The sequence below is a fragment of the Manacus vitellinus genome, unplaced genomic scaffold (assembly GCF_001715985.3).
Source record: "Manacus vitellinus isolate BGI_N305 unplaced genomic scaffold, ASM171598v3 scaffold_43_pilon, whole genome shotgun sequence".
Taxonomy (NCBI): domain Eukaryota; kingdom Metazoa; phylum Chordata; class Aves; order Passeriformes; family Pipridae; genus Manacus; species Manacus vitellinus.
The window spans coordinates 172,894-186,060 of NW_021940560.1; the positions used below are offsets into that span (position 1 = coordinate 172,894).

At 39.3% G+C, this 13,167-nt stretch overlaps 1 protein-coding gene across 1 annotated transcript; it reads left to right on the forward strand.

Moving 5' to 3' along the window:
* Nucleotides 1-1,191: 1,191 nt before the first annotated feature.
* Nucleotides 1,192-13,167, forward strand: WDSUB1 (WD repeat, sterile alpha motif and U-box domain containing 1). Its single transcript, XM_025895790.2, is given in 12 exon segments — nt 1,192-1,598; nt 1,600-1,644; nt 1,647-1,780; nt 4,803-4,987; nt 5,479-5,580; nt 6,275-6,368; nt 7,631-7,664; nt 9,348-9,388; nt 9,487-9,593; nt 10,467-10,646; nt 11,479-11,619; nt 12,776-13,167. Coding segments are annotated over 12 exon segments (1,449 nt in total). The 5' UTR covers nt 1,192-1,373; the 3' UTR covers nt 12,937-13,167.

Genomic DNA, 13,167 nt, shown 5'->3' on the forward strand with positions numbered 1-13,167 from the left:
ACATACATACCTGTGCATGTATGCATAATATACATATTTGTATGTCCACATACATACAAACACGTGAATATAAATTTATATGTTTTTAAAATGTATGAATATATATGATTTTATTTGCAGATGCCTCAGCATCGAAATTGTTCAGAGTCAAATACTTATCTAAACCAGCAGACTGTTATTTAAGTTAACTCAACTCAATATAAATAGTATTACTGCTTTTGTTCATTATAAACATCTTTTTAGAGTTGTGTGAGCAGTTCGTTTTGGCTCAGTGCTTCCTTATTCTCAGGAAGCTTGGCTGTGATCTGCAGCATGGGAGTAACTGGTTGAGATGTGCCTTTTTGGGGATTTCCCAGACCTCAGCAGTGTATATCGCTTGTCTGACACTGCAGTTTTAAGTACTGGGAAAATGTGTGTGATGTTCATATTTTCTTTTGCTGTTCTGTGTAGCAGCAAATGCAATTTCCTGAGAGGTTCAGATTCTGATCACCCAACTAATGTTCACATTTTGACTTAAATGTTTTAGTCAACTCTTGTCAAACCTCAGGCTGTTATTATTGCTGTGATGTTTTGCCATCACTACTGTTGCTGTCTGTGAAAGGAGCAGAAGGAAGCTCCTGGACAAATTCAAACACAAAAGGAAGAGAATGGAAGCAAGGACAGGTAGCCTATGAGGATAAAGAAAAATTGATTGAGTAGTCAGGGATCAGATTGGGAAAGCTGAAGTCCTGATTGATTTAAATCCAGCTAGGAATGTCAAGGGCAACAAGAAAAGCTTCTATAGGCACGTTGGTGATAAAAGGAAGACTAGAGAAAATGTGGGCCTTCTCTGAAAGGAAATGTGAGACCTGTTTACCTGGGACATGGAGAAAGCTGAGGGACTGAATGGCTTCTTTGTCTCCGTCTTCACTGTGAAATACTCCAGCCACACTCTGGAAGTATGCTGGAGGGGGACTTTTTACAAGGGCATATAGTGATAGAAGGGGGAATGGATTTAAACTGTGGGTAGGTCTAGATTAGAGATTAGGAAGAAATTGTTCCCTGGGAGGGTGGGGAGGCCCTGGCACAGGTTGCCTGGAGAAGCTGTGGCTGTCCCTGGATCCCTGGAAGTGTCCTGGGCTTGGAGCAACCTGGGATAGGGGAAGGTATCCCTGCCCATGGCAGGGGGTGGAACAGGATGAGCTTTAAGGTCCCTTCCAACCCAAACTGTTCTGTGATTCTATGCCTAAATGATGCTTAGATGAAAAATGTGCCTTTGCAAATGAATTTTTTTTCCTTTTTTTTTTTTTTTCCTGGAGAATGTGTCTTTTCATTTCTGAAATAGGGAAGTTAAGTCTGACTGTTGAACTCTTTTTCAGATTCTTTATTTGAAAATGGCAACACTAATTCACAGTTTATCAGATCACAGTGATGACGTCAACTACTGCGCCTTCTCCTCGTCGTGCTTGGCTACGTGTTCCTTGGACAAAACCGTTCGCGTGTATTCCCTGCGCGACTTCTCCGAGCTGCCGTACTCGCCGCTGCGCGGCCACACGTACGCGGTGCACTGCTGCTGCTTCTCGCCGTCGGGCCGCGTGCTGGCCTCGTGCTCCACGGACCGGCACCACGGCGCTGTGGGACACGCGCGACGGCCGCCGGCTTGGCGGGTGCTGGGCCAGCCGCGCGCCAGTCCCCGTCGCGCTGTGCCGCTTTGCATCCGCGCGGCTCCCGCTCTGCTCGCGGGGCGCCGACCAGGCACCCCTCGTTGTACGTGGGACGTCCCAGTCGCTCCACTCTACAGGTCAGTTGCCAGGGCTCTCGGCCGTCCCTGGCCTGCAGGAGTGTAGTGTGAGTAGTGTACTGTGCTGCGTACAGGACTCACAGGCTTACACCGCTGATGGGTATCACGAAGAAACGGGGACAGGACTTGGAAGACCCTAAGATTGGGAGAAATGCTGAGTCTTTTTTGGGTTTTTTGGTGGGGTTTTTTGTTGTTGTTGGATTTTGGTTTTGGTTAGTTGGTTTGGTTTTGTTGTTTTGGGTTCTTTTGGGCTTTTCTTATGTTAATGCAAACTCAAGAAGTTTTAATTTTTACTCAGTTATCTTGCATCTAAATCCTGATTTTTTTAAAAGTTCATTTCATTGATTTAACATGAAATCATGATGCATTGTGTACTGCATTGCATCTGGTTCCTAAGCAGCGAGTCAGCAAACTGCGATACATAATATACAGTTAGTTAATGGAACCTGACTGTACTGTGTACTTTATATTGTTTATACATAGTGGTATAAATTAAATATTTAATTACTAGGAGTTTGGAGTCCAAGAAGGTCTTAGAAGCTTGATAGTAATCCAGCAGTCAGAGTTTGGAAACTATGGACGTGTCCTGAAACCATGCAATTTGAGACATAACAGTGACAGAAAGGATTATTGGAGCTAAATGAGTTAAGTATGACATGGGTTTCCAAGAAACACTTGAAACAAAGCAGATGATTATATTTATTGATGTTGCACAGTTAAAGGTGTGAACCTTAGAGTGATCTTCTAAGTCCTCCTCTACATCTTTGTCTTTCGGGAAAGTCTTCAGGCCAGTTGTTGTAATCTGTACTTGGGCAAGATGTTATTTAGGTTTTAGAGCTGCAATTACACAACTGCTCTTCAAAGTTTGGAAAGTAGTTAAGGATTGAGAGAATTGAACTTTCACTTAGGATTGAAGGAGCAGACATTTGTGAAAGCCAAGGTTGTTTGGTGTTGGTAATCGTGGCCTCTCTGCCTTTGCCTTCCACAGCAGTGATTTAGATGGGAACTATAAAGTTTTTTAAAATGATTTATTGTAGTTACTTGAAATAGTGTAAATCTGGAAATTTGTCCATAAACAGAATTCTTATAGATTTTTGCCACCGTGGTTTTTCTAATGCATAAAGAAATGCTGAAGTGGTTGTTTTGTTTTCAGACAATAAAGAAGTAGTGATTACATATTTTTTCTTATTTTTATCTTTAAGAAAAATTTGGAATTTCAGTCATTAGTATTCTGAACTGTAAGGGTTTATCTGCTTTGACATTGTTTGCGTTGTAGAGATGTAAGAAAGAACTTGAACATCCCAATCCTGTCCCCTTGAGCTATTAAAAGTTCATTTCAGTGTGTTAACTCGCCAGCAGTAGTCAGCTTAACTTTAATTATATGTATTTTGGGATGTGTATATGTGTATGTATTTTCAGCTGATGAATTTTTTTTACTGTCATTTGTAACTGCAGATAGAAAAATGCACATGTCCTGGTTTTAAACGCTGAGATCAATATCACATAGAAATTATCAGGGTAGTTAAAAATTATGTCAGAGGATGTTAGTTAACCATTTAGTGTCAGTCTGTGGTCCTCTGTTTCTTTTGCAACAGTTGATTGTGTTGATGTTGAAGAAGAGAACACCTTTTGCCACACTGTTATGTCACTTGACCAAATATGTGGATGGTAATTAGAACAAAGGTAGCCACTTATTCCTTATCTGCTCTGCTGTTGTAATTGACTGTTCAAGTTGTGAAGTAAGATGACTATTTAAATAATCTCTGTGATGGATGTGAACATCATGAAAGCAAGTTAATTTATGTGTATTTCTTAGTGGTCTCTGTTTTCTGTTCAGTAGTTCCCATACTAATATCTGGCCCATAAGTCTTAAATGCATACTCTGAACATGTACAGTGCTGTTTATGTTACTGTTACGTTTTCAGAGCAGAATCTGCAACTTTTTGTGTGAAAGAAGGAAAGTTTTAAAAGCTGCACTACGGAAAAAGGATTCTGCATATGAAAATGGGAGTAGTGGATTTGACAGTATTCTTAATGATAGAATTAAAGGAGTCAGTGCTTTGTAGAAAGTCCTGGGTCTGATTAGCAAGACTCTCAGGGAGAGTTATTGACTTCTGTGACATTAAGTCTGACACCTCTCACAGTAAATAAAACTTCTATCAGCAAAAGAGAATGAGCAGCTTCTACAAGATACAAAGACAGAGTACATAAGACAGACATTTCTTGCTGTGTGACTGTTGCTTATGGCTGTTGATTTTCTTCCTGCACTTGTAGGTTCAGCTCTGCATGCTGGGCTGGATCTGCTGTCCGTTAAAAGGAGTGAGACACTTTCAGTTGACTTTAGGTTATTATCAGATAAGGTAAAGGATGTCAGGTTGACCCCACTTCCCTCCTGAGGATTGACCACACTTCTGTATCTGCTAGAAATTTTCTTTAAAGATCAGTTCTACAAAGTGCTTTTGCTTAGTTGAAATAGAGACTTTTTTTCCACATTGCTTTCTCTTGTGTACATGTTGTTCAAAATTAACCCTACATCATAAATCACAAAGTGTTCTTCTCAGCTACAGCTTATGATATGGGTTAGTAGGTGTTCTGTTTTGTCTTTGAAAACAGAACAGAGGAATTGTGGGAATCTTTTTTCCCTTGTTTGTGTACATGTAAATCTGTGTTATGATAATGTGCATTTACCTTTGACTTTTAAAATGTGCCCTGCTGTAGAATGTTACTTTTAAATGTAAAGTCCATGCAAGTAGTTTGAAAATTATCACTCAGTTAAAATTATTGCCTTGGGGTGCCATCTCATGTTTTTCCTCCTGCAGTCAAAGAGCAGGTGTGCTCCCTGCTGCAGTGCTTATTTGGCATCTCTTCCCGTAGCTGGGTTGAGTTTCTCTTCCTTGTATTACCAAGTCCTGATGTGCAGAACTTAGAAGTTTGGCTTATTGTATCAGATGGTGTTTGATAGATCACTTCTTCAGAATTGTACTTATTCTAAATTCAAATCCTGTGTACTCTTGCTTTTCAGGTCTGGAAATGTTAAAGATGGTTCTTTGGTGGCTTGTGCATTTTCTCCCAATGGAAATTTCTTTGTCACTGGATCATCAAGTGGTGATTTAACCATTTGGGATGATAAAATGAGATGCCTGTATAATGAAAAAGCACATGATCTTGGTGTTACCTGCTGTGATATTTCTTCAAATCCAGTATCTGGTTAGTTACTTAACTCATCAGGGGAGGAACATTTAAAAAAAAATAAAGTTCTTTCTAGCTCTTCTTTTCATATTATTTTTGTTAGCGATGCTCAAGATACAAATGACCTTGGGAAGAGTTGATGTTTAAAGTATTGTGAATATTTTTAGAAAAAGCTGTGGTCAGGGAGGTGGCAAAGAATGTACTAGGTCAATAAACAAGGTGATAACTTTGAGAACTACTGAACTGTAGAGAAAATTAGTATAACCATAGAATTAAAAAGAGTATGTCGGTGCACTCAGTAGATAGAGGAATCAAACATTTACCATCAAGAAAACTTAAAATATGAGCACAGCTCTGGTCTTTATCTACTTGTTCAGGAAACAGTATAACAATGATACTGATTTCTTTCTTCTAAGCAATTTTAGAACTTCTGTAATGATTTTTTGCTGATGTAGTTTACTGGTATGCTGTTATTTTCAGTGCTTCTAACTCCCATTAATATATTTTAGTTTTATCAGATAATGAAAGTGGATTCAAATACTTCCAGATGGCTTCTTGTGGACAAGATAATCAGATAAAGCTTTGGCTTATTTTATTTGCAGATTTCTTAGGTGAGCACAGCAATGTTTTTTTCATATACCAATGTCTTAAGTCTTTAGTGACAGTTTAAATCGAAGATCAAAATTATACTGCTGAATTCACAACCAAACTAACCACAAGTTGAAAATTTTCTGAACTGTTAGCAGGAGAGCAACTGAGGCATTGACCACTTGATGCTGCTGCCCCATGTAGATTTTATTTAGCCATCTATTTATCAATAACAGTATAAGTAAAGATTTAAAAAAAAAATCTACTGTGGCCTTTGAACAGGTCAATAGGTTGAAACCTCTTAATCTGCCAGGCCATGGAGAGGTTTGCTTTCATGTTTCAATATGTCCTGGGCCTTGAGCAATTGCTGGAGAAATGAAAAGAGTAGTGGTTCCTCCTAAAACTGCAATGTAGAGACGGGGTAAATGGCCAAAAACATCTACAGAGGGTACTTTTTTGTAATCTCTTTTATATAAAAGTCTGTAAGGATGAATAGTGTGTGTACAGATATGCATTTAATATCTAAAACACTGTGAGACATGCTAAGACTACAAAGTGAGGAAGTTGGAGATGTTCAAATTAAGTTGTCTCTGTGGTCTTTGTAGATGGTATGTCACAGAGTCACATCTTTGGTGGAGCTTTATGCTTCTAAAAGTGGTTTGTCTTGTACCTTGTCAGATATGCCCGTATGTAATAATTTCCTTTCTGTATTTTTAGGTGTTGAATTAAAATATAAATGCACATTGAATGGACATTCTGCCCCAGTTCTGGCTTGTGCATTTTCATACGATGGGCAGATGTTGGTGTCGGGGTAAGCAGCACCTTGTGCTTGTGGAAAGCACGGGGAAGTGAGGAGGGCAGAGGGAGCCATGTGTGAGGGGAGGGCTGGCTGTGGGAACAGGGAATGCTGCTCCCAGGAGCTGTGTGTGAGGGGAGGGCTGGCTGTGGGGACAGGGTGGGCACAGGGAATGCTGCCGGCTGTGGGCACGGCCCCCAGGGTTCCAGGCAGCTGTGAGGGGAGGGGGCTCGCACAGGGGGCTCTGTGGTCAGACTCAAAGGGCTGGTTGATGCTCAGCAGCAGCTCGTTGCTAGTGGCTTTCCTCAGGGACCAAGCTGTTGAGAGAGGAAGTTATAAATAAGGTAGGTATAATCACTTATGGTTTTATGAATATTAGTGACTGTATGCTTTTACTCTGTTCTTCTCATGAAAGGTATTTAGTCACTTCTAAACTAAATGGTAGCTTGAAGTAGCAAATACAGTGGTTCCACTCTAAATTTTAACTGTCTTATTTACAAAGACTTTCTAAACTGAAAGGCTGATGTCTTGCAAAGGAAAAAGACTACAATTGCCAGCAAATAAACTTAAAACTAAACAAACCCCAGGAGACAATAGCTTGCTTTGACACTTTGCTTTATATTCTTTCTAAGGGAGTCTTTTTCAGTATTTGAAGATCATTATGAATGTTTGTGATGTAGTTATTTTATTTTCCCTTAGATGTACAGATTATTGTTTTCACTTACATTGTCATAAGTGAAATGTCTATCCCATAAAATCTTTCAGGAAATACTGCTGCCATGGTAAATAACTGTGCAATTTGTATTTCATGAAATATGTATGTACTGATTGCATTGCACAGCTATATTTTATGTATTGCATGACACAACTTCCTCTGGCTTGCTTTGCAAATGGAAAGGTCTCAAAAATAAGAAGGGCTGAGAGTAGATCTTGGACAGCCAGACTGTGCATTTGCTTTACAGATGCTACTTGCAAAGATATAAAGCAGAGATATGGTAGAGAGAGTGGGGGCAAAAGCAACTGTGCAAATCCTTTGCCTCGGGAATTCTCATGCAAGGGCAGAGTTTTCGTATTGGCTGGTTTTTACTTCACACTGGTCAGTGTTGTTTAAGGTGGGCACTGGTGGAGGGGAGATAGATATCTAAACTTTGCATCAGGTGTTGTTAAGAAATATGTTTGATCTTATATTGTTTGCAAAAAAAGGTTTTTCCTCCTTTCTTCATGAAAAACAGTTTTTTTCCCTCTCTGCTTCATTTTAATGTCTGTTTTTTTTAAAGGTCTGTGGACAAGTGTGTCATAATCTATGAAACTGTAAGTATAACATAGTACAGACCATTCATTGGGTTGTTGTCTTTTAATGTCAGTAGTGCTGCAGTGTCTTATCAGCATAAAGGAATATTGAAGAATAGAAATGATATAATCCCAAATTATTTACTGTGCGTTTGGGGGGAGGAGCAGGAGTTGTCTAAGGAAAAGTGTCTCTTGAGAATTGATCAGTCTTTCTCACTTTTTATCTACCTTTTGAGGATTTGTTGATTTCTCTGCAGTAGGGTATTATTCAATTAATTCCATACTTACAAGTTATGTTCATATTGAAGCAGAACGATTTTTTGTTTATCCTAACATGCCTAGCTTCCAAAGCAAGGAGGAGTGTAGCTTTTGACATAAAATTGGGAATGGTGATCATAGAAATTCTTTAGTTAATTATATATAAAGTGCAGATAAAATAGAAGCATAATAAAGAAGTCAAGAAAATTATGTTAAATGTCTTCTCCTTAAAACATACTGTTTAAGCATTTTCTGTAATAATGTTATTACATCTTTCATGGTTCACCTGTAAGTGCTATTTACCTCTAGTACTTTCTAGTATTAAAAAAAATAATTTTGCTGAAAATGGAGGATGAACAAATTTTAAGCTTCTTCAGCTTGCTCTGCACATACCTAATGTGTTGATACAATTTTTAAATTAGTGTTAAAGTTTTTCACCAAAATCACTAATATGATACTTGCACAGTTTTTAGTCCAGTTATTTTAGTAGTCTGAAGTTTAGACAGGTATGTAAGAAGTCCTCCAGAGTTTTGGAGCTTCAGAAAATTAAAAGATGCACAAAACCACAGCATAAGTATTTTTTAATACTGTTTGTCAGCTTTTGTGGCCTTTGGTTTTTATCAGATGGGACAATAACTTTTCTAGTTGTGGATTCTCCTCTGGAGATGCTCAAACCCCACCTGGACACCTGCTGTAGGTGGCCCTGCTTTAGCAAGGGGTCTGTACTAGGTGATCTGCAGAGATCCCCTGTGATTTTGTGGGGAAAAGTGGGGACATAAAGCCTTCATGGGACAGAGAGAGATTTTGGCCTAAAATAGGGCACTTTGATCATGTTGGGCAGCTCAAACTACTGGAGTGCTGACTGATCAATTAGTGATTCTGAATAACTGCTCATCATCTTCCCACTTCGTCGCTACCTGTCAAAAAAAGGTATCTTTCATAAGAGGGAAAGTCTTTCAATCATAAATGAAAACTGTGGAAATTCAGGAATTTGGTTTTTTATTGATATTTAGTGGCCAAATAGGAGAACCACTGCTGTGGTTAATTACTGGTCCAGTTGAAGGATCGTGGCTTAAATCTCTTCCCTTTTGGTCATTTCCAAGACCAGATTTGTAAAAGAAATGTTTTTATCCCCACGAACAGTCAGCCAGTATGGATGTAATTCATTCAGCTGATGTTTCTGGCACGGTTCTTCTGCATGTTCTGTTCTGGCTCATTGGGAAGGGTGGCAGTGCCCCAAGGAATCCAGGGGGGCTTCAGGCAGGAAATTCAAGTTGCAGTTCTGCCTCTACTGCTGATCAGCTTTGTCAAGGCTGTGTAACTTCTCTGAAGGTAACTTGTGTCACCTTTCAAGAGGCAATATTCCTTACTTTGAGAGGAAGCATGCAAATGAAGAAATGTTCTTTTTATTCTTTAAGATTTAAAATTACAAAAACTCTTTTACAGAGTACTGGCAATACCCTTCGTACTTTGTCTCAGCATACCAGGTAAGAATTCAATATGATTGTTCTGTTTCACTGTTAATAAAAGAAATTAAGTCTTTTTCTCGTGAATTTTCACACTGTGTTCTTTTTTTTATTTGCAGATATGTTACAACTTGTGCTTTTGCACCACATAGTCACTTACTTGCCACGGGCTCAATGGATAAAACTGTGCACATATGGCAGTTGGACCTGAAGCAACCCTCTGCAGGTCAGTGTGTGAAGTGTTTGTAATTTGTTCTTTAAATTCAGAGCACCTTCCGAAGATGCAAACCCCCCACATTCTTACCTGCAGTTAATGTGTAACCTCAGAATTGTGTGCCTGTTACTGGTCTTTTCTCTGAACTGACCTGATTGAAGTCCTACAAAGGAATTTGGTTATTTTTTTAAAGAAAAATATACTAGATGTATCTTAATTTGATTAATCTGCTGTATCTTCTTTTCTGATATTTGCCATTGCTTGCTCTCTGGACAGCATTTAAGAGATGAATATTATTGCCAGAGTGCTGAAAGACTTTTTGGACAAGCATCATTTGTGGTGGGTTAACCAGAAAATATGCTAATTGCAGGCATAATTGTCAACAAGAAAAACAGTTTACCAGTTGTTACAGGTGAAAAAAACCCAAGATAGCTACTGTTACAAAACACATCAGCACCCAAAATTTGTGGAACAAAGGTACATGTGATCTCGTTCAAAGCACAAGAATAAGTTTGGGCTTTAGTCTGCTTTCTAAGGAGGTGTGAGATGGTTCCACTTTTCTGGTTTTTAGTTATTCAGTTCAGATTTTACAGACATGTGGGCATCTGAGAGATTAAATTCTTCTAAACTTTGAAAATTGACAGGTAAAAAGACAAAAATTATCGTGCCTCTTCCCCAAAATAATGTCTAATAAGCATTTCTTTTATTAGATGGAGAATGTATAGTACTGAGAACACTTAAAACCAGAGTTCATTAATGACATTGTTTCTTAGAACTGGGGGGTTTCATTGTTGGTTGTTTTTTGGGTTTTGTGGGTTTGTTTTGTTTGATTGGGGATTTTTTGGTTTTTGTTTTGTTTTGTAACTGTCTTTTTCATTTCCAAAGGAAATATTGTAGAAACTGAATCTGAGGTGGCTGTTGAGGACTGGTCAGAGGATGATGTTTCAGCCTGGCTCTGTGCACAAGATTTAGCAGACTTTGTTGGGCTTTTCAAAATGAATAATATTGATGGCAAGGAGCTACTGAATCTTACTAAGGAAGGTCTTGCTAATGAATTAAAAATCGGTAAGAGTATGGAAATCCAAATAGTTTTTAATTTTTAAAGGACTTTGAAATGTTGTAATAAAAGAAAGTTAAGAATTCCATACATGGATTTCCCCCCCCCAGAATGCCTTTTTATTTCATTACCATTGTGTGTGTGTTGACTTGGTCTATATGAGATCACAGTATCTCTGTGTAGCAGCCAGCTTTGTTGAATTCTAGAAATAACAGGTGCTGGGAATCTGACAGAATTGTCATCCACGAAAGCCCCCTGGCTTCCTCAGTTTCTGCACGTTGTCTTTAGCATTGAAGTAGCCTAAAACTCTGTTGCAGCATCACCTGCTGAGGCCAGTCAATTAACACTGACTAGGAAGTCCTGTGAGAACTGAATGTGATCAATGACCTGCTGAAAATAAGAGTTCTCTGTGGGGAAAGGACTCAACAAAGGTATAAAAATTATGGCCTGACAAAACTGACTTGAAGAATTGCTCTCTACCTGCCACGGCTCAGGCACTTACAAAACAGGAAAATACTACCTGCCCAAGATGAACAAGATTTTCAGTGCTACTGCAAATTAATTTTCAGTGCTACTTAGTTAATCCCAGTTTAACTAAATGTTAGGAGTTTATCACCACACAGCCATGGCTCTGCAGCACTGCTGCACCTGTGTTGGTTTTACTGGTTGTTTTCCTTACTCAGGTTCCTGTTGAGTAGCAGAAGAGACATCCTGGGCCTGGGCTGGCTGCAGGTTTTTGGTTTGGGGGGTGGTGAGATGGAGCTGTGTCTCTTGAAGCAGCTGCTGACTTTTTGCCGTACCTGTCTGTGCTGTCTGCTTCATGTATGAATAATTTTTCAGAGTCTCTAGGCCTGCGCAGTAAAATTCTCCAGAAGATTGAAGAACTGAGGATGACAATGAGCTCAGTTTCTGTTCCTGTCCCTGATGAGTTCCTGTGTCCTATAACAAGGGAGCTTATGAAGGATCCTGTCATTGCAGCGGGTATGTCTTTACATGACATCAGTTAAAATTACTTGAGGATAAAGATCGGTGTGGGAACACAAAAATGGGCCTGTCTTATCAGAAAGATAAACTATTTTAAATAGCTGTTGCAACAAAACAGAATTGTGATAAATGCTTAATTTGCCAAATGACATCTCTAATAGGAAGAAGAATACTGTATCAAGCATTTGTTTCTTTTTTTTAATGTGCCTTTGCAAATATAATTACAAGCCTAATTACATCTTTGGCTTGATAAGTGCAAAATAAGTGCACACACTGGGGCAAAAAGCCAAGGAAACCCAGGCTCATTACTACTTAGCACACCATCTCTAGGGCACTTAGAAGTTTGTATTGAAGGAGACTCCTTTAAATTCAGCAAGGTCTTTGAACTGTGCTACACCAGGAGCTTATGATGTTCTACAGGTAAAACATTCTGTGGAGAACTAGTGCTTAGTAGTTCTAATCTTGGGGGTGGGGAGGGGCATACAGTCATCAGAAGATCAGTGTAAGTTCTTCTGACGCAGTGATTAACTTCAGTCGTGAGGTGTCAGACTCCTGAGAATTAAAATGCTCAAAGTATGAAGACATTTGCTAACTACTGGAGTGGCAGTGGCTTTACTGAATACAGGGTGAGCAGTGTAATCTCCATCAGAGAGATTTCTGGGTGATTGGGCTAAATAACACTGAGCGGGGGCCACATTTCTCTTCTTTAAGTAACACCTTGTTTAGGTACCAACTGAAGAGCTGAAGCCCTGAAACTGGCCAGCTGGTGAAGGCTCAGCAGGGGCCCAGCTCAGTGCTGGGGCAGCCAGGTGGGCACCCACAGTGGTCATGGGCGCAGCAAGCTTTAGCTGTGTTAGCTATTTTGTATTAAAGAGCTTTTACTTCACATTATGGATCAGTCAAACTGAAAAGACAGTCTTATTTAACATGTATAATATACTTTGGTGCTTTGCAGTCAGAGATAGAAACATGAAACTAGCCTGAACTGTTTATATTCACAGTAGAGCTCTCACAGACCATGGACTTACTCTAAATCTCAATTTTTCCTGTTTGGATGTATTTCCTTCCTTTCCATTTAAATATCTAAAATTCGTAGAGTGCCACAGTGCCCACGCCTCTGTAACAGGAGCTTCTGTTGATGGTTTTGTTGTAGATGGCTATTCCTATGAAAGGGAAGCAATGGAACACTGGATCAGCAATAAGAGACGATCTAGTCCCATGACCAATCTTCCCCTCCACTCCCTTATGCTCACACCAAACAGGACACTAAAAATGGCCATCACTCGCTGGCTGGAGACTCAGCAGAAATGTTAAACCCCTTTGGAATTCTGTGTAGCTAAAGGAACTAACTGTATCAGGAACAACTGGGAAAAAAAGTTCTATTTCTGGTCTAATCTGTGGCTCTTTCAAAGAAAACCTTCATTGGTGGAAGCTCCCAGAAGAACTTTTTAAAGTTATTGGTTATTTTTCCTTTGTGGTATTTCTGTTCAAGAAATGAAGTAATAACAGTTTTTCAAATAAAGTTTTCTTAAAATTTTCACTACA